The sequence below is a fragment of the Somniosus microcephalus genome, chromosome 4 (genome assembly GCF_052327205.1).
Source record: "Somniosus microcephalus isolate GS21.2 chromosome 4, FLI_Smic_1.0, whole genome shotgun sequence".
In the NCBI taxonomy this organism is placed as follows: Eukaryota; Metazoa; Chordata; class Chondrichthyes; order Squaliformes; family Somniosidae; genus Somniosus; species Somniosus microcephalus.
In genome coordinates, this window is record NC_140990.1 from 7,502,042 (window position 1) to 7,527,786 (window position 25,745).

General features: G+C 48.6%; 1 protein-coding gene across 1 annotated transcript; it reads left to right on the plus strand.

Moving 5' to 3' along the window:
* The first annotated feature begins 17,224 nt into the window (after window positions 1-17,224).
* LOC147118231 (uncharacterized) lies at window positions 17,225-25,429 on the plus strand. The gene is made up of 3 exons (XM_085983686.1): window positions 17,225-17,236; window positions 24,404-25,252; window positions 25,373-25,429. Exons 1-3 carry the CDS (start codon window positions 17,225-17,227, stop codon window positions 25,427-25,429), a joined length of 918 nt encoding a protein of 305 aa, XP_085839812.1.
* Window positions 25,430-25,745: the final 316 nt, after the last annotated feature.

Genomic DNA, 25,745 nt, shown 5'->3' on the forward strand with positions numbered 1-25,745 from the left:
TAAACTTGCAAAAAATATAAAAACAGACAGCAAGAGTTTCTACAGTTATATAAAAAGAAAAAGGGCGGCTAAAGTGAATGTTGGTCCCTTAGAGGACGAGACCGGGAAATTAGTAGTGGGGAACATGGAGATGGCAAAAATGCTGAACAAATATTTTGTATCAGTCTTTACAGTAGAGGACACTAAAAATATCCCAACACTGGACAAACAGGGGGCTATGGGGGGGGAGGAGCTAAACACGATTAAAATCACTAAGGAGATGGTACTCGGTAAGATAATGGGACTTAAGGCAGATAAATCCCCTGGACCTGATGGCTTACATCCTAGGGTCTTGAGAGAGGTAGCGGTGGGGATTGCAGATGCATTGGTGGTAATTTTCCAAAACTCCCTGGATTCAGGCAAGGTCCCTGCAGATTGGAAAACTGCTAATGTAACGCCTTTATTTAAAAAGGGAGGTAGACAAAAGGCTGGAAACTATTGACCAGTTAGCCTAACATCTCTGGTTGGTAAAATGTTGGAGTCCATTATTAAGGAAGCAGTAACAGGACATTTGGATAAGCATAATTTAATCTGAGAGTCACAGCATGGTTTTATAAAGGGGAAGTCATGTTTGACGAATTTGCTCGAATTCTTTGAGGATGTAACAAACAGGGTGGATAAAGGGGAACCAGTGGATGTGGTGTATTTGGAATTCCAAAAGGCATTTGACAAGGTGCCACACAAAAGATTACTACACAAGATAAAAAATCACGGGATTGGGGGTAATATACTGGCATGGGTGGAAGATTGGCTATGTAACAGAAAACAGAGAGTTGGGATAAATGGTTCATTCTCGGGTTGGCAATGAGTAACTAGTACTGTTCCACAGGGGTCAGTGCTGGGACCCCAACTCTTTACAATCTATATTAACGATTTGGAGGAGGGGACCGAGTGCAACATATCCAAGTTTGCTGACGATACAAAGATGGGAGGGAAAGCAGTGAGTGAGAAGGACATAAAAAACCTGCAAAAGGACATAGACAGGCTAAGTGAGTGGGCAGAAATTTGGCACATGGAATATAATGTTGGAAAGTGTGAGGTTATGCACTTTGGCAGAAAAAATCAAAGAGCAAGTTATTATCTAAATGGAGAGAAACTGCAAAGTGCTACAGTGCAAAGGGATCTGGGGGTCCTGGTGCATGAAACACAGAAGGTTAGTATGCAGGTACAGCAGGTGATCAGGAAGGCCAATGGAATCTTGGCTTTTATTGCAAGGGGGATGGAGTATAAAAGCAGGGAAGTCTTGCTTCAGTTTCCATATTTAAGAAAAGATATACTTGCTCTCGAGGCAGTTCAGAGAAGGTTCACTCGGTTGATTCCAGAGATGAGGGGGTTGACTTATGAGGAAAGGTTGAGTAGGTTGGGCCTCTGCTCATTGGAATTCAGAAGAATGAGAGGCGATCTTATCGAAACATATAAGATTGTGAGGGGGCTTGATCAGGTGGATGCGGGCCGGATGTTTCCACTGATGGGTGAGACTAGAACTAGTGGGCATAATCTTACAATAAGGGGCTGCCGTTTCAAAACTGAGATGAGGAGAAACTTCTTCACTCAGGGGGTGGTAAATCTATGGAATTTGCTACCTCAGAGAGCTGTGGAAGCTGCGACATTAAATAAATTTAAAACGGAGATAGACAGTTTCCTAACTGATAAGGGAATTAGGGGTTATGGGGAGCGGGCAGGGAAGTGGACGTGAGTCTAGGTTTGGATCAGCCATGATCCTATTGAATGGCGGAGCAGGCCTGAGGGGCCATATGGCCTACTCCTGCTCCTACTTCTTATGTTCTTTCTCTCTTCACATATCTATAAAAGCTTTTACAGTCAGTTTTTATGTTCCCTGCAAGCTTACTCTCATATTCTATTTTCCCCTTCTTAATTAATCCCTTTGTCCTCCTTTCTTGAATCCTAAACTGCTCCCAATCCTCAGGTTTACTGCTTTTTCTGGCCAATTTATATGTCCTCTCCTTGGATCTTATGCTATCCCTAATTTCCCTTGTTAGCCACGGTTGAGTCACCTTTTTTGTTTTATTTTTATGCCAAACTGGGATGAACAAATTCTGTCGTTCATCCATGCGGTCTTTGAATGTTTGCCATTGCCTATCCACCGTCAACACTTTGAGTGGCATTCCCCAATCAATCCTACCCAACTCACTCCTCAGACCATCGTAGTTTCCTTTATTTAAATTTAAGACCCTAGTCTCTGAGTCAACAACTTCATTCTCCATCTTAATGAAGAATTCAATCATATTATGATCACTCCGACCCAAGGGGCCTCGTAGAACAAGATTGCTAATTAATCCTTTCTCGTTATATAATACCCAGTCTAAGATGGCCTGATCTCTGGTTGGTTCCTCGACATATTGGTCCAGGAAACCATCCCGTAAACACTCCAGGAATTCCTCCTCCACAGTAGAGGATATGAGAGGGGGGAGGGAGTCCCTTTAAATGTGGAGGAGTTGGGTGTCCCTATAAATGTGGAGCGGGTGGATGTCCCTTTAAATGTGCAAGGGGTGGGTGTCCCTTTAAATGTGGAGGGGTGGGTGTCCCTTTAAATGTACAGGGGGTGGGTGTCCCTTTAAATGTGGAGGGGTTGGTGTCCCTTTAAATGTGCAGGGGGTGGATGTCCCTTTAAATGTGCAGGGGGTGGGTGTCCCTTTAAATGTGCAGACTTCACCAATAATCAGGGAAACAATTACATTTTCGGGAATAACCACTTTGACATCCCTTCCCTTCCATACAGGCATAACTGCGACAAGCAGTCAAATACCAACGGAAAACAGCTACTACAGCTCTGTCGAAACCTGGGTCTGTACATTGTCAATGGTAGGTTCATAGGAGACCTCCAAGGAAGATCGACCTATTGCTCACCTCTTGGCTGCAGCACAGTAGACTATATGATTACAGACTTAGACCCATCCTCTTTCAGAGCATTCACAGTCAAACCACAAACAACACTGTCAGATCACAGTCAAATTACTATGTTCCTCAAAAAGACAGAAACAAACAACATAGAAACACAACCCAGTAAACTGTACAACACCAAAAAATCGTACAGATGGGCCAAAAACGACACGGAAAAATACCAGAAAACAATTAGCAATGCATCAACTCAAGCTCTCTTAGACACCTTTCTGGATAACATATACACTCACAATAAAGAAGGTGTAAACCGGGCAGTTAGTAAACTAAACAATATTTTTGATAATTTGGCAACAAATGCAAACTTGAAAGCTCGCAAGAACAAACCCAAAACAAAAAACTATGAAAAATGGTTTGACCGAGATTGCCATAACATGAGGAAAAAACTTAGAAAAATATCAAACCAAAAACACAGACATCCAGAAAACGAGGAACTACGCCTTACTTATTGTCAGACACTAACACAATACAGAAACACACTCAGAACCAAAAAAGAGCAATATATTAAGAATACACTCAGCGCCATGGAGGAATCCATTGATTCCAATTGTTTCTGGGAAAACTTGAAAACACTACACAAAAAACAACACGACGATTTGGCCATTCAAAATGGGGACACATGGGTAAACCACTTTGAAAAATTATACCAGAAAAACACACTAAGACCAGAGCAACACCAAATATGCAAAAAACTGGAAAAGCTAGAAATGGCCATAAAAGATAACCAAAACCCGCTGGACGCCATAATAACAGAAAAAGAACTTCTTGAAAAACTCAAGGACCTGCGACCAGGAAAAGCCTGCGGGACAGACGGCATACTAAACGAGATGATTAAACACACAGACAACAAAATGAAACTGGCTATCCTAAAACTCTTCAACTTGGTTCTGAGTGTCGGTTATTTCCCTGATATCTGGAACAAAGGACTCATAACGCCCATATACAAAAGTGGGGACAAAATCGACCCAAACAACTATCGAGGCATCTGTGTAAACAGTAACCTGGGGAAGGTATTCTGTAGCATCATAAACAAAAGACTTATAAACTTCCTTGAGGAGCACAATGTCTTGAGTAAAAGCCAAATTGGATTCCTGCCAAACTATAGAACATCCGATCATATCTTCACCCTACAGACCCTAATTGACAAACACGTTCACCGTAACAAAAGCAAAATCTACGCATGCTTTGTAGATTTCCAGAAGGCTTTCGACTCCATCTGGCATGACGGTTTATTCCTGAAACTTATCGAAAGTGGGGTAGGAGGGAAAACATATGATGTAATTAAATCAATGTATACAAACAACAAATGTGCAGTTAAAATTGGAGACAAACAAACAAAATACTTCCCACAGGGGCGGGGGGTGACGCAGGGCTCGCCAATCTCACCGACACTCTTTAATATTTACATAAATGGATTGGCAAAACTACTTGAACAATCTACAGCACCCGGCCTCACCCTATATGAATCCAAGGTTAAATTCCTCCTCTATGCAGACGACCTGGTTCTGCTGTCACCTACTAAAGAGGGGCTACAGCAAAACCTGGACCTGCTGGAGTCGTACTGCCAGACTTGGGCCCTGACAATAAATCCCCAAAAAACCAAAGTCCTTGTGTTCCAGCAAAGATCCAAACATCAGGGACCCAAAATAAATTTCACAGTATGAACAACCAAAATTGAACAAACCACTAACTACACATACTTGGGCTTAAAAATCAGTTCTACGGGAAACTTCAAACTGGCTGTGAATGAACTGAAAGAGAAAGCAAGAAGGGCTTTCTATGCCATCAAAAAATCAATCCAAATAGAAATCCCAATTAGCATTTGGCTCAAAATTTTCAAATCAGTAATTGAACCAATTGCACTCTATGGCAGTGAGGTATGGGGACCGCTAACTCAACAAGAATTTGCAAAATGGGACAAACACCCAATTGAGATCCTACATGCAGAATTCTGTAAAAGTATCCTCCGGACTCAAAGGAAAACAGTAAACAATGCATGCAGGGCGGAACTAGGCCAATATCCATTAATAATCACTATCCAAAAAAGAGCCACCAAATTTTGGAATCACCTACAAATGAGCAATCCCCAATGCTATCACTACGACGCCCTGAAATGCCAAGAGCTGACCATAAAGAAGAATACCCTCAGTCAACTAGTCCTGGGACTCAGTGAAGTAACTACTAACAATACTAACAATAACCAGCCCCAGGACAGTGACAGGGTAACACAAAGAATTCGACCCAACACAATCGTCGCTAAGCAAAAGGAAAAATATCTGACATATTGGGCAGAAACAACAAAAACCCAAAGCAAACTCAATTGCTACTTGGCCCTAAACAGACAATACAACATAGCTGATTACCTGACCATGGTAAAGGATAACAAACTGAGAAGAACCTTGACAAGGTACAGACTTAGCGAACATAGCCTAGCGATCGAAAAAGGCAGACACAGGCAGACCAGGCTGCCAAGAGAGGACAGGATATGCTCTCACTGCAGTCAGGGAGTGGTGGAGACAGAGATGCACTTCCTCACAGCTTGTGGAAAATATCAGGACATCAGGGAGAATTTCTACCAAAAATTCTCACAAATATGCCCTGATTTCAGAAATCTGAATGACAACCAAAAACTCCCATTCCTACTGGGAGAGGAGAGAAGCTGTATAACACTGGCAGCACACTATGTTACAGCTTGCCATGAACAGAGGGACAACCAGTAAACTAAGAAAATAATATATATAAACAATGCGAATGTATATTTATACACTCAGGGATATACCTGTTTATACACTGTATGAATAGAACTGCGTTTATGTGCTAAACCATAAATGTATTTTGATGCTTTGGCAACATAAGATGTAACTTATCATGCCAATAAAGCGATTTGAATTGTGAATTGGGTGGGTGTCCCTTTAAATGTGCAGGGGGTGGGTGTCCCTTTAAATGTGGAGGGGGTGGGTGGGTGTCCCTTTAAAGGTGGAGGGGGTGGGTGACCATTTAAATGGGGAGTGGGTGGGTGTCCCTTTAATGTGGAGAGGCGGGGCCGCGCATGCTCATTCGGCCCACCACAAAACGAGGCTGCCAGTGCGCCTGCGCGGGGCCTCCGGGTAGAAGACGGAAGGCCGGACCCGGGGAAGAGGCGGAATCAGCGGCCGGTTAAAGTGTTGGGGAATCGATTTAAATCGAGGTGAGGGGGGAGCGGAGAGCGAGATTATAAAGTAAAATACGAGAAAAACCAAACCTGAGAGTCGGGCGGGCGGGACCTCCGCGGACACCGAACGGAGCGATTGAATCTCGTGGGGGGGCGGAGTGAGCCGGAGCCATGTGATTCTGACTGACGGGAGCTCTGACCAATAGGACGAGGGCTGCGGTGGGAGGACTTAACTGGGCGGCCTGGTCCTCCAACCAATGGCGGCGCGGCAAGGGGGCGGGGCCTTCTCTCCCTCTCCGGTGCGCTGGGGCCGATTGTGACGCGCTGTCCCCAGGTGAGAGCAGCTCAGTCAGCACAGAGCTGGGGCTGGAATCTGGGAGAGGGGCCGCAGGCAGCGGGCCTGGCAAAGGGGCACAAGCTTCACAATACAAGCTGCTTTCAAATGCACAATTGTTTCCTACACACAGCCTTGGTCACTCTGCAAAAAAAACTGTTTAACAATTCATCATAATTCCCCTGCTTTGGGAGAGGCGTAGAGTGCAAAAAGCAAGGAAGTTATGATGAAACTGTGTAAAAGACTGGAGTCAGCTGTGGCTCAGTGGATAGCAGAGTCAGAAGGTTGTGGGTTCAAATCCCGCTCCAGGGACTTGAGCACATAAAGCGAGGCTGACACTCCAGTGCGGTGCTGAGGGAGCGCTGCACTGTCGGAGGGGCAGTACTGAGGGAGCGCTGCACTGTCGGAGGGGCAGGACAGAGGGAGCGCTGCTCCATCGGAGGTGCAGTACTGAGGGAGTGCTGCACTGTCGGAGGGGCAGTACTGAGGGAGCGCCGCACTGTCGGAGGGGCAGTACTGAAGGAGAGCCGCGCTGTTGGAGGGTCAGTACTGAGGGAGCGCCGCACTGTCGGAGGGACAGTACTGAGGGAGCGCCGCACTGTCGGAGGGGTAGTACTGAGGGAGCGCCGCATTGTCGGAGGGGGAATACTGAGGGAGCACTGAACTGTCGGAGGGGCAGTACTGAGGGAGAGCGCCACTGTTGGAGGGGCAGTACTGAGGGAGCGCCGCACTGTCGGAGGGGCAGTACTGAGTGAGTGCTGCACTGTCGGAGGGGCAGTACTGAGGGAGCACCGCAATTTCGGAGGGTCAGTACTGAGGGAGCGCCGCACTGTCGGAGGGACAGTACTGAGGGAGCGCCGCACTGTCAGAGGGGCAGAACTGAGGGAGCGCCGCTCTGTCAGAGGGGCAGTAGTGAGAGAGCGCCGCACTGTCAGGGAGGCAGAGCTGAGGGAGCACCACACTGTTGGAGGGGCAGTGCTGAGGGAGCGCGGCACTGTCGGAGGAGCAGTGCTGAGGGAGCGCTGCACAGTCGGGGGGCAGAACTGAGGGAGCGCTGCACTGTCGGAGGTCGAATACTGAGGGAGCGCCACATTGTCAGAAGGGCAGTACTGAGGGTGCGCCGCACTGTTGGAGGGTCCGTACTAAGGGAGTGCCACACTGTCGGAGGGGCAGTACTGAGGGAGCGCTGCACTGTTGGAGGGGCAGTACTGTGGGAGCAGTGCACTGTCGGACGGGCAGTACTGAGGGAGCGAACCGCACTGCCGGAGGGTCAGTACTGAGGTAGTGCCACACTGTCGGAGGGGCAGTACTGAGGGAGCGCTGCACTGTCGGAGGGGCAGTACTGAGGGAGCGCTGCACTGTCGGAGGGGCAGTGCTGACGGGGCAATACTGAGGGAGCGCCACATTGTCGGAGGGGCAGTACTGAGGGAGCGCCGCACTGTCGGAGGGGCAGTACTGAGGGAGCGCCGCACTGTCGGAGGGGCAGTACTGAGGGAGTGCCGCACTGTCGGAGGGGCAGTGCTGCGGGAGAGCCGCATTGTCGGAGGGGCAGTAATGAAGGAGCGCTGCAGTGTCGGAGGTGCCGTCCTACGAATGAGACATTAAACCGAGGCCCCCGTCTGCCCCCTCAGGTGGACGTAAAAGATCCCATGGTGCTATTTCGAAGAAGTTATCCCCGGTGTTTTGAGCCCGATATTTATCCCTCAATCAACATGACGAAAAAACATTATCTGGTCATTATCACATTGCTGTTTGTGCGAGCTTGCTGTGCGCAAATTGGCTGCCGCGTTTCCCACATTACAACAGTGAATACACTTCAAAAGTACTTAATTGGCTGTAAAGTGCTTTAGGACGTCCGGTGGTTGTGAAAGGCAGTTAAGGCAAATGGTTTGCTGGCCTTCATTACAAGAGGATTTGAGTACAGGAGTAAAGAAGTCTTACTCCAATTATATCTTATTCTTTCTTCTTAGGCAGTCCCTCGGAACCGAGGATGACTTGCTTCCACATTAAAAATGAGTTCTCGGGTGTAAGGGTAAACCGGGAGAGCTTCTTCTCCCCGAGACGGACCCTCTGATATAAAGGGTCGACTGGATCCATGTTTATCTGTAATTTAAACAGAGGTCTGGTCATCTTCCGAGCTCTTTCCCCTAGAGGAGAGGGTAGAATGGGGGTCTTTAGTGTTAAATGGTTTCACCTGGGTCCATTGCTTCCATCGCATACCCATCGGTTCCTGTAGACAAACACACGTATCACTTGTCATTAATACAGTACATGGCCCCATCCAACGGGCCCCATTCCATTTCTTCCAATAACTTGCGTCATTACTTGTTGACCTTTTCTGGGCAACTCGTCTGGTTTAAGTCCAGCATTCTGCCTTTCTAGATCTTTAATCTGTTGTTGGTTCCTTACTACTTTATTTCGTGCTTGTACCTCCTGATTTAGTTGTACTAAGTATCGCCTTAATCTATCTTGTACTGGTCCTGGTCTTAAATACATATTTTGGTTCTGTCTTCACAAAGGAGGACACAAATAACATCCCAGAGATGTCAGAGAACATAGGGTCTAATGAAAGGGAGGAACTGATAGAAATCAGTATTTGTAGGGAAATGGTGTTAGGGAAATTGATGGGATTGAAGGCTGATAAATCCCCAGGGCCTGATAATCTACATCCTAGGGTACTTAAGGAAGTGGCCCTAGAAATAGTAGATGCATTGCTGGTCCTCTTCCAACATTCGATGGAATCTGGAACAGTACCCATGGATTGGCGGGTAGCTAATGTTACCCCACTATTCAAAAAAGGTGGTAGAGAGAAAACGGGGAATTACAGACCGGTAAGCCTGACATCGGTAGTGGGGAAAATGCTAGAGTCCATTATAAAGGATGTAATAGCAGAGCACTTGGAAAAAAGTGACTGGATCGGACAAAGTCAACATGGAGGGTCCCTAAACTTACATAGAAACATAGAAGATAGGAGCAGGAGTAGGCCATTTGGCCCCTCGAGCCTGCTCCGCCATTCAATGTTCAAGTTTCTGGAGTGGGACTTGAACCCACAACTTTCTGCCTCAGAGGCGAGAGTGCTACCCACTGAGTCACTGGCTGACACTAAAGAACAAGCAGTTCTGACGAACGGTCATCGACCTGAAACGTTAACTCTGTTTCTCTCTCCACAGATGCTGCCTGACCTGCTGAGTATTTCCAGCATTTTCTGTTTTTATTAAAGAAACGAGGGAGTGATTGCTGACAGGAGGAATGTTGGGTCGTCCTGCACATGCGCACCTCCCTGGCGGCTGAGGCGAAACACCGACTCGCACCCACCTGAGCCGCTCATGCATACCAGATGTTGCGGCTCCTCATGCGCGCCCGATGCTCCAACTGCGGGGTTTTGTGTGCTGAGCATGCGCGTTGCGGACCGATCAGGACGGGCGATTGTGGAGCAGGAGGGAGAGCGTGGGGGCCATGAGCACATGTGCAGGACTCAGAGTCAACAGAGCGCTTTCTGGAGCATTGGGGCTTGTGGGTATTGCAGCCGCCATTACTGCTGATCCTTTCAAACAACCTGTGCAGCAGCTGGGGCCTGAAAATCAGCTTCACTGCCCCTAGGGTCAGAAAGGGGAAAATTAAACAACAGTTTGCCTCTGATCCTTTTCTGATCTCAATTTACAGGGTTATAGAAGTGGAGCAGTTACAGGCTTGAAGCTCAGACCAAACATCACGTCAAGATCTGACAGAGTCGCTCGATTCATCAGGACCTGAATATCATCGGCCTTTGCACATGGAAGGAGAAAGCAGCGATTGCAGCGATGACAAACCGCACACGTGTTCGGTGTGTGGACGAGGATTCAGCCGATCGCCTGACCTGGCGAGACACATACACCGTCACACCAGGGAGAAACCGGGTAAAGGTGGGGACGGTGGGAAGGGATTCAGTTCCCCGTCTACGTTGGAAGTTCAACGGCGCAGTCACACCAGGGACAGTCCGTTCACCTGCTCCGTGTGTGGAAAGGGATTTGTTTGTTCATCCCACCTGCAAACACACCAGCGAGTTCACACTGATGAGAGACCATTTCAGTGTTCTGACTGTGGGAAGAGCTTTAAAAGCCCCGGGCATCTGAAGAAACACCAGCTTGTTCACACTGATGAGAGACCATTTCAGTGTTCTGACTGTGGGAAGAGCTTTAAAAGCACTGGGGATCTTAAGCGACACCAGCTTGTTCACACTGATGAGAGACCATTTCAATGCTCTGACTGTGGGAAGAGCTTTAAAAGCCCCGGGGAACTGAAGGAACACCAGCTTGTTCACACTGATGAGAGACCATTTCAGTGTTCTGACTGTGGGAAGAGCTTTAAAAGCACTGGGGAGCTGAAGCGACACCAGCTTGTTCACACTGATGAGAGACCATTTCAATGTTCTGACTGTGGGAAGAGCTTTAAAAGCCCCAGGGAACTGAAGGAACACCAGCTTGTTCACACTGATGAGAGACCATTTCAGTGTTCTGACTGTGGGAAGAGCTTTAAAAGCCCCGGGGAACTGAAGGAACACCAGCTTGTTCACACTGATGAGAGACCATTTCATTGTTCTGACTGTGGGAAAAGCTTTAAAAGCACTGGGGATCTGAAGCGACACCAGCTTGTTCACACTGATGAGAGACCATTTCAATGCTCTGACTGTGGGAAGAGCTTTAAAAGCCCCGGGGAACTGAAGCAACACCAGCTTGTTCACACTGATGAGAGACCATTTCAGTGCCCTAACTGTGGGAAGAGCTTTAAAATCCCCCGGGAGCTCAAGCTGCACCAGCTTGTTCACACTGATGAAAGGCCGTTTAAATGTTCTGACTGTGGGAAGAGTTTTAAAAGCTCCGGGAGTCTGAAGAGACACCAGCTTGTTCACACTGACGAGAGACCATTCACCTGCTCCGAATGTGGGAAGGGATTCACTCAGTCATCCAACCTCCTGTCACACCAGCGAGTTCACACTGGGGAGAGACCGTTCACCTGCTCCATGTGTGGGAAGGGATTCACTCTGTCATCCACCATGCAGAAACACCAGCTTGTTCACACTGACGAGAGACCCTTTAAATGTTCTGACTGTGGGAAGAGCTTTAAATGCTCCCGGGAGCTGAAGAAACACCAGCGAGTTCACACTGACGAGAGACCGTTTCAGTGTTCTGACTGTGGGAAGAGCTTTAAAAGCTCCGGGGATCTGAAGGAACACCAGCGAGTTCACACTGACGAGAGACCGTTTCAGTGTTCTGACTGGGAAGAGCTTTAAAAGCTCCGGGGATCTGAAGGAACACCAGCGAGTTCACACTGACGAGAGACCGTTTCAGTGTTCTGACTGTGGGAAGAGCTTTAAAAGCTCGGGGATCTGAAGGAACACCAGCGAGTTCACACTGGCGAGAGACCCTTTAAATGTTCTGACTGTGGGAAGAGCTTTAAAAGCTCTACGAGCGTTAAGAGACACCAGCGTGTTCACACTGATCATCGAATCTAACAGCACAGAAGGAGGTGATTCGGCCCATCCTGTCTGTGCCAGCTCTTTGAAAGAGCTGTCCAATTTAGTCCCAAACCCCAGCTTTATCCCCAGAACTCTGCAAACTAGTCCTCTTCAAGTACGTGTACAATTACCGTTTGAAAGTTCCTGTAGAACCTGATTCCAGCATCCTTTCAGATGGTGCGTTCCAGATCTTAACAACCCTCTGTATGAAAACAATTCTCTTCATTTCCCTCTAGTTCTTTTTGCAACTATTTTAAAGCTGTGACCTTTGGTTACCGACCCACTTGCCAGAGTGAACAGTTTCTCCCTACTTGCTCGATCAAAACCACTCATCATTTTGAACACCTCTATTTGGCCTCCTCTTAACATTCTCTGTTCTAAGGGGAACAATCCCAGCTTCTCCAATCTCTCCACATAACTGAAGTCCCTCATCTCTGGTACCATCCTGGTCAACCTCCTCTGTACCCTCTCCAAGGCCTTGACATCCTTCCTAAAGTATGGTGCCCAGAACTGTACACAAGACTCCAGCTGAGGCCAAAACCCTGCAGCTGTACAAAACCCTGGTTAGACCACACCTGGAGCACTGTGAGCAGTTCTGGGCACCACACCTTAGGAAGGATATATTGGCCTTGGAGGGAGTGCAGCGTAGGTTTACCAGAATGATACCCGGACTCCAAGGGTTAAGTTACGAGGAGAGATTGTACAAATTAGAGTTGTATTCCCTGGAATTTAGAAGGTTAAGGGGTGATCTGATCGAAGTTTTCAGGATATTAAGGGGAACAGATAGGGTAGATAGAGAGAAACTGTTTCCGCTGGTTGGGGATTCTAGGACTAGGGGACATAGTCTAAAATTAGAGCCAGACCTTTCAGGAGTGAAATTAGGAAACATTTCTACACACAAAGGGTGGTAGAAGTTTGGAACTCTCTTCCACAAATGGCAATTGATGCGAGATCAATTGTTAATTTTAAATCTGAGATTGATAGGTTTTTGTTACTCAAAGGTATTAAAGGATATGGGCCAAAGGCGGGTGTATGGAGTTAGATCACAGATCAGCCATGATCTCATTGAATGGCGGAACAGGCTTGAGGGGCTGAATGGCCTCCTCCTGTCCTATGTTCCTCACTAGTGATTTGTAAAGGTTTAGTGTAACTTCCTTGTTTTTGTATTCAATGGCACTATTTACAAAGCCAAGTATCCCACACACTTTCTGAACCGTCTCACCAACTTGCCGCGGCACTTTCTAAGATTTGTGATTATGGACCCCCAGGTCCCTCTGCTCTTGCACCCCCTCAAAATAGTCCCATTTAGATTATACGGCCTCTCCCTGTTGTTTCTCCCAAAGTGCATCACTTCACACTTATCCTCATTTAATTTCATCTGCCTTGTGTCTGCTCATTTCACAGTCTGTCTCTGTCCTCCTGAAGTCTGCTACTACTATGCTCACTATTTACTAAGTTGCCAAGTTTTGTATCATCTGTAAATTTCTAACTTGTACACCTATACCCAAGTCCAGGTCAGTTATATATAACAAGAAAAGCAATGGTCCTAATCCCAACCCCTGGGGAACCCACTGCATACTTCCCTCCAGTCAGAAAAACATCCCTCAGCACTGCTCACTGTCTCCTATCCCTCAGCCAATTATATACCCAAATTACCATCAGCCCTTAAATACCAAGTGCTTCTCTTTTCCGAGCAGGTCTCTTGTGTGGTACTTTATCAAATGCCTTTTGAAAGTCCATAAGAACATAAGAAATAGGAGCAGGAGTGGGCCATACGGCCCCTCGAGCCTGCTCCACCATTCAATAAGATCAGGGCTGATCAACCTCAACTCCACTTTCCCGCCCAATCTCCATATCCCTTGATTCCCCTAGAGTCCAACAATCTATCGATCTCAGCCTTGAATATACTCAAAGACTCAACATTCACAGCCCTCTGGGGCAGAGAATTACAAAGATTCACAACCCTCTGAGTGAAGAAATTCCTCCTCATCTCGGTCTTAAATGGCCGACGCCTTATCCTGAGACTGTGACCCCTAGTTCTAGACACTCCAGCCAGGGGAAACAACCTCTCAGCGTCTACCCTGTCAATCCCCTTCAGAATCTTGTATGTTTCAATGAGATCACCTCTCATTCTTCTAAACTCCAGAGAGTATCGGCCCATTCTACACAATCTCTCATCATAGGACAGCCCTCTCATCCCAGGAATCAATCGAGTGAACCTTCGTTGCACCGCCTCCAAGGCAAGTATATCCTTCCTTAGATAAGGAGACCAAAACTGTGCCCAGTACTCCAGGTGTGGTCTCACCAAGGCCCTGTATAATTGTAACAAGACTTCCTCACTCTTATACTCCAACCTCCTTACAATAAAGGCCAACATGCCATTTGCCTTCCTTATTGCTTGCTGTACCTGCAGGCTAGCTTTCTGTGTTTCTTGCACGAGGACACCCAAATCTCTCTGAACACCAACATTTGAAAGTTTCTCACCATTTAAAAAATATTCTGTTTTTCTATTCTTCCTACCAAAGTGAATAACCTCACATTTCCCTACATTATACTCCATCTGCCACCTTACTGCCCACTCACTTAGTCTATCTATATCCCTTTACAGACTCTCTGTGTTCTCCTCACAGCTTACTGTCCCACCTAGCTTTGTATCATCAGCAAACTTGGATACATGACACTCAGTCCCTTCATCTGGGTCATTAATATAGATTGTAAATAGCTGAGGTCCCAACACTGATCCTTGCGGCACCCCACTAGTTACAGCCTGCCAACCTGAAAGAGATCCATTTATCCCTACTCTTTGTTTTCTGTCCGTTAACCAATCCTCTATCCATGCTACTATATTACCCCCAACCCCGTGAGCCCTAACCTTGTGTAATAATCTTTTATGTGGCACCTTGTCGAATGCCCTTTGGAAATCCAAATATACTACATCCACTGGTTCCCCTTTATCTACCCTGCTAGTTACATCCTCAAATAACTCTAATAAATTTGTCAAACACGATTTCCTTTTCATAAAACCATGTTGACTCAGCCTACCCATGTTATGATTTTCTAAGTGCCCTGATACAACTTCCGTAACAATGGATTCCAGCATTTTCCCAACGACTGATGTCAGGCTAACTGGCCCATCGTTCCCTGTTTTTTCTCTCCCTCCTTCCTTGAATAGCGGTGTTACATTTGCGACCTTCCAATCCGCTGGGACCGTTCTAGAATCTCGGGAATCTTGGAAGATCAAAACCAATGCATCCACTATCTCTTCAGCCACCTCTTTTAGAACCCGAGGATGTAGGCCGTCAGGTCCAGGGGATTTGTCGGTTTTAGTCCCATTAGTTTCTCTAGTACTTTACGTTAAGTTCCTCACCCTCATTAAACCCTCGGTTCCCCACCATCTTTGGTATGCTTTTGTGTCTTCTACTGTGAAGAGATACAAAATATTTGTTTTATCGTTTCTGCTATTTCCTTATTCCCCATAATAATTTCTCCTGTCTCTACCTCTAAGGGACCAATGTTGTCAGCTGTGGCTCAGTGGGCAGCTCACTCGCCTCTGGGTCAAAGGGTGGTGGGTTCAAGTCCCACTCCAGGGACTCGAGCACATAAAGCTAGGCTGACACTCCAGTGCAGTGCTGAGGGAGCGCTGCACTGTCAGAGGGGCCGTCTTTCAGATGAAACGTTAAACCGAGGCCCCGTCTGCTCTCTCGGGTGGATGTAAAAGATCCCATGGCAGTATTTTGAAGAAGAGCAGGGGAGTTCTCCCCGGTGTCCTGGCCAATATTTATCCCTCAACCAACATAACAAAACCGATTATCTGGTCATTATCACATTGCTGTTTGTGGGAGCTTGCTGAGTGAAAATTGGCTGCTGCACTTCCCACATTACAACAGTGACTACACTTCAAAAAGTAAAGCGCTTTGAGACGTCCAGTGGTCGTGAATGGCGCTATTGAAATGCAAGTCTTTCTTTACTTTTGCTACTCTCTTCCTTTTTGATGCTTTTGATTTAATGATTAAACATTTAAGAAATTATTGCAGTGACAAAGGCTGTCTGTGAAACTGGAGGAAATTTGTCTTTAAATAATCTTTAAAAAAAAATTTTTAATGTAAGATTGAACATTTTATTTACAGTAAATGACATTTACAGAGCTCAGGTCTCAGCTCTTTGTACAAAGTCACAAGCCCTCATGCCTACAAGGCAGGGGTCCCAGTCTCTACAAGCTTCTTGGTCGTCTTCACTTGTTCACCCGGATAGCGGGTCTCCAGGAATTCACACAGATGAGGGTCGGCGCTCCCAGTGGAGAGTTTGTGCAGATCCAGCAGACTCTGGTTGACATTCTTCTCCATCTGCAGGGCTCTCTGCATCGCCGAGCGGAGTCTCCCGGCCGAACAAGTGGACTGTAAAGAAACTTAAAAACTTAAATTAATTTTTAAAACTTATCAAATTAAATTAAATTCACCCTGGCCAGGGTGACAATGCATTCCAGTCCCCGCGGTGCCCACCGGTCTTGGAAGGTCTCAAGTGTGCCGGCGGACACCGCTGCTCCATCTCCAGGGCCACCCGGGCGTGAACATGGCCGCGGAAGAGAGGCAGGCAATCGGGCCAAATGACCCCCTCGACCGCCCGCTGCCTGGACCTGTTTATGGCCATTTTCACCAGGCCCAGGAGCAGTCCTATGAGGAGGTCCTCCGCCCTGCCCGCTCCCCTCCGCACCGGGTGACCAAAGATCAGGAGCGTGGGACTCAAGTGCAGCCAAAAATCGAGGAGCAGCCACTTCAAATAGTGAAAGAGGGGCTGCAACCTCTCACATTTGGTATAAACGTGGAACACGGGCTCCTCCAGGCTGCAGAAAAGGCAGGCAGCCTGGGAGTCCATGAAGCAACTTAAAATCTTATTGCACGGGACTGCTCCATGCAACACCCTCCAGGCCAAGTCCCCAATAGATAAAGGGAAGACTCCCGCATAGAGAGCCCTCCATCGGGGACCTCTGCCAGATGGCAAGATGGCACGCCAAGGCGTGTACGGACGGCAGACGAAGATGACAAAGTGGAGAATGTGCAGGAGCAGCCTGTACAGGAAACCCCTTTGTGCAGAACTAAAAGGCATGGAGGGCATTTCCCCGAGACGGCTCAAGTTGTGAGGCGTCGGTTCCTGAGAGGGGTTTCAGGGCCGCGCGCCGATAAGGAATTCCATCCAAAAGGGGGTCAGTTTGGGCGGGATCGCCCCACGTGCTGGAGCCTCCTCGATACACTTAGTGGAGTCGGGGCCCAGTGCTACTTTCAGCGTCTCAATGGCTTTGGCCGTGAGCCGGACATTGGCCCAAGACAGGCGCTGCACCAGCTCCTCCGGCACCATCCAGCCCGCTCCTCCGGCACCATCCAGCCCGCTCCTCTGCCATCGAGCAGGTCCCCGACTCTAGTCACCTTGCCAGGCACAGCCCTGCCCTCTGCCAGCCGCCCGATCCAGCGGTCCTGGAGGTGCAGATTCCTGAGCAGCGGCTTCCGAAGGATGACCACCACTCCTGACGGGGGAGAACTCCACCTGGAGGCAACGCTGTTCCAGACCCACAGCATTTCCTGGTAGAAGACAGGCAGCTCCTGCAGGTAGGCACGCGTACAGACCAATTCCACAAACAGGAGCTGCGTGTCGTAGTTGAGGCCATGCAGCTAGCGGAAGAAATACGTCGCCAGTGCACACCATCTGGGAGGATTCTCGACGTACAGGTATCTCTGCAGGGTCCGAAGATGGAAAGTCGCAGCCTGGGTGCGAAGGCACACCAGCGCCTGACCGCCCTCCCTAAGCGGGAGATTCAGAATCGCGGCAGAGACCCAGTGCTTCCCTTTGTCCCAGAAGAAGTCGATGAGCTTCTTCTGCATCTTGGCGACAAACGCAGGGGGCGGGATCAAAGTGACCAACCGGTACCACAACATGGCGGCCACCAGCTGGTTTATGACCAGCGCTCGACCCCTGTAGGACAACACTTGGAGCAGTCCTGTCTAGCGTCCTAGGCGAGCAGTGACCTTGGCCTACAGCTATTGCCAGATTGCCAGCCAGGTGTCCATGGCGGGGCTGAGGTAGACTCCCAAGTAGAGGAGGTGCATGGTGCTCCAGGCGAAGGGATGAACTCCTCCAGCAGGGAGTCCACCCGCCACTGACCCACCTGGAGCCCAGAGCATTTCTCCCAGTTGATCCTGGAGGAGGATGCGTCCGAGTAAAACTGCTGGCATTGTCGCATCCTCCGCAAGTCGACGGGGTCCGTGACCATGAGGAACACGTCATCGGCGTAAGCCGAGAGGACGAACTCCACGCCCGGCCCTTGAAGAGCCAGTCCCGTCAACCTCTTCCGCAAGAGGCACAGGAAAGGCTCCACGCAGACGGCATATAACTGACCGGACATGGGGCATCCCTGACGCACCCCCTCCCGAAGCGAAGGGGCGCCATCAAGGACCCGTTAACTTTAATCAGACACTCCGCAGTGGCATACTACCACCGTGCTAAATGGGACAGATTTCGAACAGATCTGGCAACTCAAAACTGGGCATCCATGAGGCGCTGTGGGCCATCAGCAGCAGCAGAATTGTATTCAACCACAATCTGTAACCTCATGGTCCGGCATATCCCTCACTCTACCATTACCATCAAGCCGGGAGATCAACCCTGGTTTAACGAAGAGTGCAGGAGAGCATGCCGGGAACAGCACCAGGCATACCAAAAAATGAGGTGTCAACCTGGTGAGGCTACAACACAGGACTACTTGCATGCCAAACAATGGAAGCAACATGCGATAGACAGAGCTAAGCAATCTCACAACCATCGGATCAAATCAAAGCTCTGCAGTCCTGCCACATCCAGTCGTGAGTGGTGGTGGACAATTAAACAGTTAACAGGAGGAGGAGGCTCCAAAAATATCCCCATCCTCAATGATGGTGGAGCCCAGCACGTGAGTGCAAAAGACAAGGCTGAAGCATTTGCAACTATCTTCAGCCAGAAGTGCCGAGTGGATGATCCATCTCAGCCTCCTACTGAGGTCCCCAGCATCACAGATGCCAGTCTTCAGCCATTCAATTCACTCCACGTGATGTCAAGAAACAGCTGAAGACACTGGATACTGCAAAGGCTATGGGCCCTGACAACATTCTGGCAATAGTACTGAAGACTTGTGCTCCAGAACTAGCTGCACCCCTAGCCAAGCTGTTCCAGTACAGCTACAACACTGGCATCTACCCAGCAATGTGGAAAATTGCCCAAGTATGTCCTGTCTACAAAAAGCAGGACAAATCTGACCCGGCCAATTACCGTCCCATCAGTCTACTCTCAATCATCAGCAAAGTGATGGAAGGTGTCGTCGACAGTGCCATCAAGCGGCACTTACTCAGCAATAACCTGCTAACTGACGCCCAGTTTGGGTTCCGCCAGGGCCACTCAGCTCCTGACCTCATTACAGCCTTGGTCCAAACATGGACAAAAGAGCTGAACTCAAGAGGTGAGGTGAGAGTGACTGCCCTTGACATCAAGGCAGCATTTGATCGAGTGCGGCATCAAGGAGCCCTAGCAAAACTGAAGTCAATGGGAAAACTCTCCATTGGTTGGAATCATACCTAGCACAAAGGAAGTTGGCTGTGGTTGCTGCAGGTCATTCATCTCAATCACATGACATCACTGCAGGAGTTCCTCAGGGCAGTGCCCTAGGCCCAACCATCTTCAGCTGTTTCATCAATGGCCTTCCCTCCATCATAAGGTCAGAAGTGGGGATGTTCGCTGATGATTGCACACTGTTCAGCACCATTCGAGACTCGTCAGATACTGACGCAGCCTATGTCCATATGCAGCAAGACCTGGACAACATTCAGACTTGGGCTGACAAGTGGCAAGTAACATTCGCACCACACAAGTGCCAGGCAATGACCATCTCCAAAAAGCGAGACTCTAACCATCTCCCCTTGACATTCAATGGCATTACCATTGCTGAATCCCCCACTATCAACATCCTGGGGGTTACCATTGATCAGAAACTGAACTGGACCAGCCATATAAATACTGTGGCTACAAGAGCAGGCCAGAGGCTGGGAATTCTGCGGCGAGTGTCTCACCTCCTGACTCCTCAAAGCCTTTCCACCATCTACAAGGCACAAGTCAGGAGTGTGATGGAATACTCTCCACTTGCCTGGATGAGTGCAGCTCCAACAACACTCAAGAAACCCAACACCATTCAGGATAAAGCAGCCCGCTTGATTGGCACTCCATCCACCACCTTCAACATTCACTCCCTCCACCACCGGCGCACTGTGGCTGCAGTGTGTACCATCTACAAGATGCACTGCAGCAACTCGCCAAAGCTCCTTCAACAGCACCTTCCAAACCCGCGACCTCTACCACTTAGAAGGACAAGGGCAGCAGACGCATGGGAACATCACCACCTACAAGTTCCCTCCAAGCCACACACCATCCTGACTTGGACCTGTATCGCCATTCCTTCACTGTCACTGGGCCAAAATCCTGGAACTCCCTTCCTAACAGCATTGTGGGTATACCTACACCATATGGGCTGCAGCGGTTCAAGAAGGCGGCTCACCACCATCTTCTCAAGGGCAATTAGGGATGGGCACTAAATGCAGGCCTAGCCAGCGACGCCCACATCCCATCAATGAATAATTACAAAAAAGTCTAATGTCAGTGGTGGGTGAACGACTAGAGATCATTGTCAAGGACAAAATTAATTCTCACTTGGAGAAGCATGGGTTAATAAGGGACAGCCAGTATGGATTTGTTAAAGGTAAATCGTGTCTGACTAACCTGATTGAGTTCTTTGATGAAGTAACAGAGGGTTGATGAAGGTATTGCAGTCGATGTATATATGGACTTTCAAAAGGCATTTGATAAAGTGCCACATAAGAGACTTACTCGGAAAAGAGAAGCACATGGTATTAAAGGGCTGATGGTAATTTGGGTACAGAATTGGCTGAGGGATAGGAGACAGTGAGCAGTGCTGAGGGATGTTTTTCTGACTGGAGGGAAGTATGCAGTGGGTTCCCCCAGGGGTCAGAATTAGGACCATTGCTTTTCTTGTTATGTATAACTGACCTGGACTTGGGTATAGGTGTACAAGTTTGAAGTTTACAGATGATACAAAACTTGGCAACGTAGTAAATAGTGAGCATAGTAGTAGCAGACTTCAGAAGGACAGACAGACTGTGAAATGAGTAGACACAAGGCAGATGAAATTAAATGAGGATAAGTGTGAAGTGATGCACTTTGGGAGAAACAACAGGGAGAGGCCGTATAATCTAAATGGGACTATTTTGAGGGGGTGCAAGAGCAGAGGGACCTGGGGGTCCATATTCACAAATCTTTGAAAGTGCCACGGCAAGTTGGTGAGGCGGTTCAGAAAGTGTGTGGGATACTTGGCTTTGCAAATAATGCCATTGAATACAAAAACAAGGAAGTTAACTAAACCTTTACAAATCACTAGTGAGAAACATAGGACAGGAGGAGGTCATTCAGCCCCTCGAGCCTGTTCTGCCATTCAATGAGATCATGGCTGATCTGTGATCTAACTCCATACATCTGCCTTTGGCCCATATCCTTTAATACCTTTGGGTAACAAAAACCTATCAATCTCAGATTTAAAATTAACAATTGATCTAACATCAATTGCCATTTGCGGAAGAGAGTTCCAAACTTCTACCACCCTGTGTGTGTAGAAGTGTCTCCTAATTTCACTCCTGAAAGGTCTGGCTCTATTTTTAGACTCTGCCCCCAGTCCTAGAATCCCCAACCAGCGGAAATAGTTTCTCTCTATCTACCCTATCTGTTCCCCTTAAAATCCTGAAAACTTCAATCAGATCACACCTTAACCTTCTAAATTCTAGGGACTACAACCCTAGTTTGTGAAATCTCTCCTCGTAACTTAACCCTTGGGTTCCGGGTATCATTCTGGTAAACCTACACTGCACTCCCTCCAAGGCCAATATATCCTTCCTAAGGTGTGATGCCCAGAACTGCTCACAGTGCTCCAGGTGTGGTCTAACCAGGGTTTTGTATAGCTGCAGGGTTTTGGCCTCAGCTGGAGTCTTGTGTACAGTTCTGGGCACCACACTTTAGGAAGGATGTCAAGGCCTTGGAGAGGGTGCAGAGGAGGTTGACCAGCATGGTACCAGGATGAGGGACTTCATAGAAACATAGAAGATAGGAGCAGGAGTAGGCCATTCAGCCCCTCGAGCCTGCTCCACCATTCAATGCGATCATGGCTGATAATCCAAATTCAGTACCCGGTCCCTGCTTTCTCCCCATACCCCTTGATCCCTTTAGCCTTAAGAAATATATCCAACTCCTTCTTGAATATAGAAACTTCAGTTATGTGGAGAGACTGGAGAAGCTGGGATTGTTCCCCTTAGAGCAGAGAAGGTTAAGAGGAGACCGAATAGAGGTGTTCAAAATGATGAGGGGTTTTGATCGAGCAAGTAGGGAGAAACTGTTCATAGAGTCATAGAGTTATATAGTACAGAAAGAGGCCCTTTGGCCCATCGTGTCTGCGCCGGCCATTAAGCCCAGACTATTCTCATCCCATTTTCCAGCACTTGGTCCGTAGCCTTGTATGCTATGGCGTTTCAAGTGCTCATCTAAATGCTTCTTGAATGTTGTGAGAGTTCCTGCCTCTACCACCCTTTCAGGCAGTGAGTTCCAGATTCCAACCACCCTCTGGGTGAAAACGTTTTTCCTCAAATCCCCTCTAAACCTCCTGCCCTTTACCTTGAATCTATGCCCCCTGGTTATTAACCCCTCTACTTAAGGGGAAAAGTTCCTTTCTACCTCCCCTATCTATGCCCACTCAGAAGAATAATGTTTTATAGACGTCATGACGTTTGCACCTTTTATGACGCCAAGACATCCCAGTACGCATCACCCGCCACCCGCCCACTGCTCCCGCGATCTCTCTCCCTATTGGTCGGCGGACACGTCAATCCCCCCTGCTGCCCGCGGTCACGTGCCCCTGAGGCACTCTCCGGCTCCGCCCGAGTGAAGTCGCTCCATTCGGTGCCTGCGGAGCCCTTGGACACTCAGGCTTGGATTCCCCTTTATTCTCTCCCCTCCTCTGATCTCAATCAGATCTGGGGGAAAACTCACTTTCCCTCACTGATTGCAGCTCTTAACCAACACCGACTTTACAAAGAAAGCCCCGCGCGGCAGCCTGGAGCTCGGGCCCAGCGCGCAGGCACGGGGGAGGATGATTGACAGGGGCCCAGGGTGTGTGCTGAGCATGCGCGGTGCGGGCCGGGCGCCTGTGGAGCAGGAGAGGGCGGGGCCATGGGGCGCATGCGTGGTGTCAGCCACAACTCAGTGCGGCGGCCGGCACGCTTTTTGGAGTGCGGGGGCTTGTGGGGATTGCAGCCGCCATTACTGTTGATCCTTTCAACCAACCTGTGCAGCAGCTGGGGCCTGAAAGTCAGCTTCACTGCCCTTGGGCAGGGAAAGGGCGACATGAGGCAACAGTCTCTCACTTTCTCAACTCCTTTTACAGGGTTTTAGTCAAGTGCCTATCCAGTCTCCCCTTTAAAACATTCAGTGTCTCCGCTTCCACCACTTCCGTCGGCAGCGAGTTCCAGGTCCTCACCACTCGCTGCGTAAGAAGGTTTTTCCTCGCATCCCCCCTGTATCTCTTGCCCAAAACCTTAAATCTGTGTCCCCTAGTCCTTGTACCATCAACTCGTGGGCACAGCCTTTCCCCGTCTAGCCTATCCAAACCTGTCATAATCTTGTACACCTCTATCAGATCATCCTCCTTTGCTCCAATGAAAACAAATCCAGCTTCTCCAACCTATCCCAGTTAAGATCCCCCATCCCCGGACCAATTCTGGTAAATCTCCTCTGCACCCTCTCAAGGGCCTTCATATCCTTCCTAGTGTGGTAACCAGAACTGGACGCAATACTCCAGTTGTGGCCTAACCAGCACTTTATAAAGATTCTGCGTAACTTCTCTACTATTGTACTTAATACCTCTATTTATGAAGCCCAAGATCCCATATGCTTTGTTAACCACTCTCTCAACATGAGGCAACATTCTCCCTCTTACCCCTTTCTCAACTCCTTTTACAGGGTTTTAGAAATGGAGCATTTACAGGCAGGAAGCTCAGACCAAACATCACGTCAAGATCTGACAGAGTCACTCGATTCATCAGGACCTGAATATCATTGGCCTTTGCACATGGAAGGAGAGAGCAGCGATCACAGCGCGGACAAACCATACACGTGTTCCGTGTGTGGACTCGGATTCAGCCGATCGCCTGACCCGGTGAGACACGTGCACCGTCACACCGGGGAGAAACCGGGTAAAGGTGGGGACGGCAGGAAGGGATTCAGTTCCCTGTCTGCATCAGAAGTTCATCAGCACAGTCACACCGGGGACAGTCCGTTCACCTGCTCCATGTGTGGGAAGGGATTTGTTTATTCATCCCTGCTGCAGACACACCAGCTTGTTCACACTGATGAGAGACCGTTTCACTGTCCTGACTGTGGGAAGGGTTTTAAAAGTACCCGGGATCTGACGAAACACCAGCGTACTCCAACTGGGGAGAGGCCGTTCACCTGCTCCATGTGTGGGAAGTGTTTCATTCAGTCATCCAATCTCCTGATACACCAGCTTGTTCACACTGGGGAGAGGCCGTTTAAATGTTCTGACTGTGGGAAGCACTTCAAAAGCTCCCAAGAGCTGAAGCAACACCAGCCCCTACATGCTGAAGAAAGGCCATTCAGCTGCTCCGTGTGTGGGAAGGGATTCGCTCAGTCATACAACCTGCGCATACACCAGCGAGTTCACACTGGGGAGAGGCCATTCACCTGCTCCGTGTGTGGGAAGGGATTCGCAGTATCCTCGAATCTGCTGGCACACCAGCGAGTTCACACTGGGGAGCAGCCGTTCACCTGCTCCGTGTGTGGGACAGGATTTGCTCGGTCATCCCACCTGCGGACACACCAGCAAGTTCACACTGGGAGAGGCTGTTCACCTGCTCTGTGTGTGGGAAGGGATTTGCTCAGTCATACAACCTGCAGACACACCAGCGAGTTCACACTGGGGAGAGACTGTTCACCTGCTCCGTGTGTGGGAAGGGATTCTCTACATCATTCAGCTTGCGCACACACCAACGAGTTCACACTGGGGAGAGGCCCTTCACCTGCTCCGTGTGTGGGAAGGGATTTGCTCAGTCATACAACCTGCAGACACACCAGCGAGTTCACACTGAAGAGAGGCCGTTCACCTGCTCCGCATGTGGGAAGGGATTCATTCGGTTATCCAACCTACAGGCACACCAGCTTGTTCACAGTAGAGAGTCCATTTAAATGTTCTGACTGTGGGAAGAGCTTTAAAAGCCCCCAGGATCTGACGATACACCAGCTTGTTCACACTGGGGAGACACTGTTCACCTGCTCCGTGTGTGGGAAGGGATTCACACTGTCATCTACCCTGCTGAGACCCGAGCTTGTTCACACTGTTCTGTAGCACAGGGCCCTGCAGACAGCTGGGGCGACATCAACATGGAATGGATGAATATTTTATAATTTTTGTACTGCTGTTTAATCTTTCAAACTGTTGTGCTGATGATTCCCTTGATTTGACTGTTCATGGTGTAACATAGAATGTACAGCACAGAAACAGGCTACTTGGCCCAACTGGTCTATGCCGGGGTTTATGCTCCACACGAGCCTCCTCCCACCCTACTTCACTTAACCCTATCAGTGTATCCTTCTTGCAGTAACCAAGCTTGTGTATAAGAACAGGCCACTTAAGCCGTTGTCAGTTGGAACAGACTCGAGAA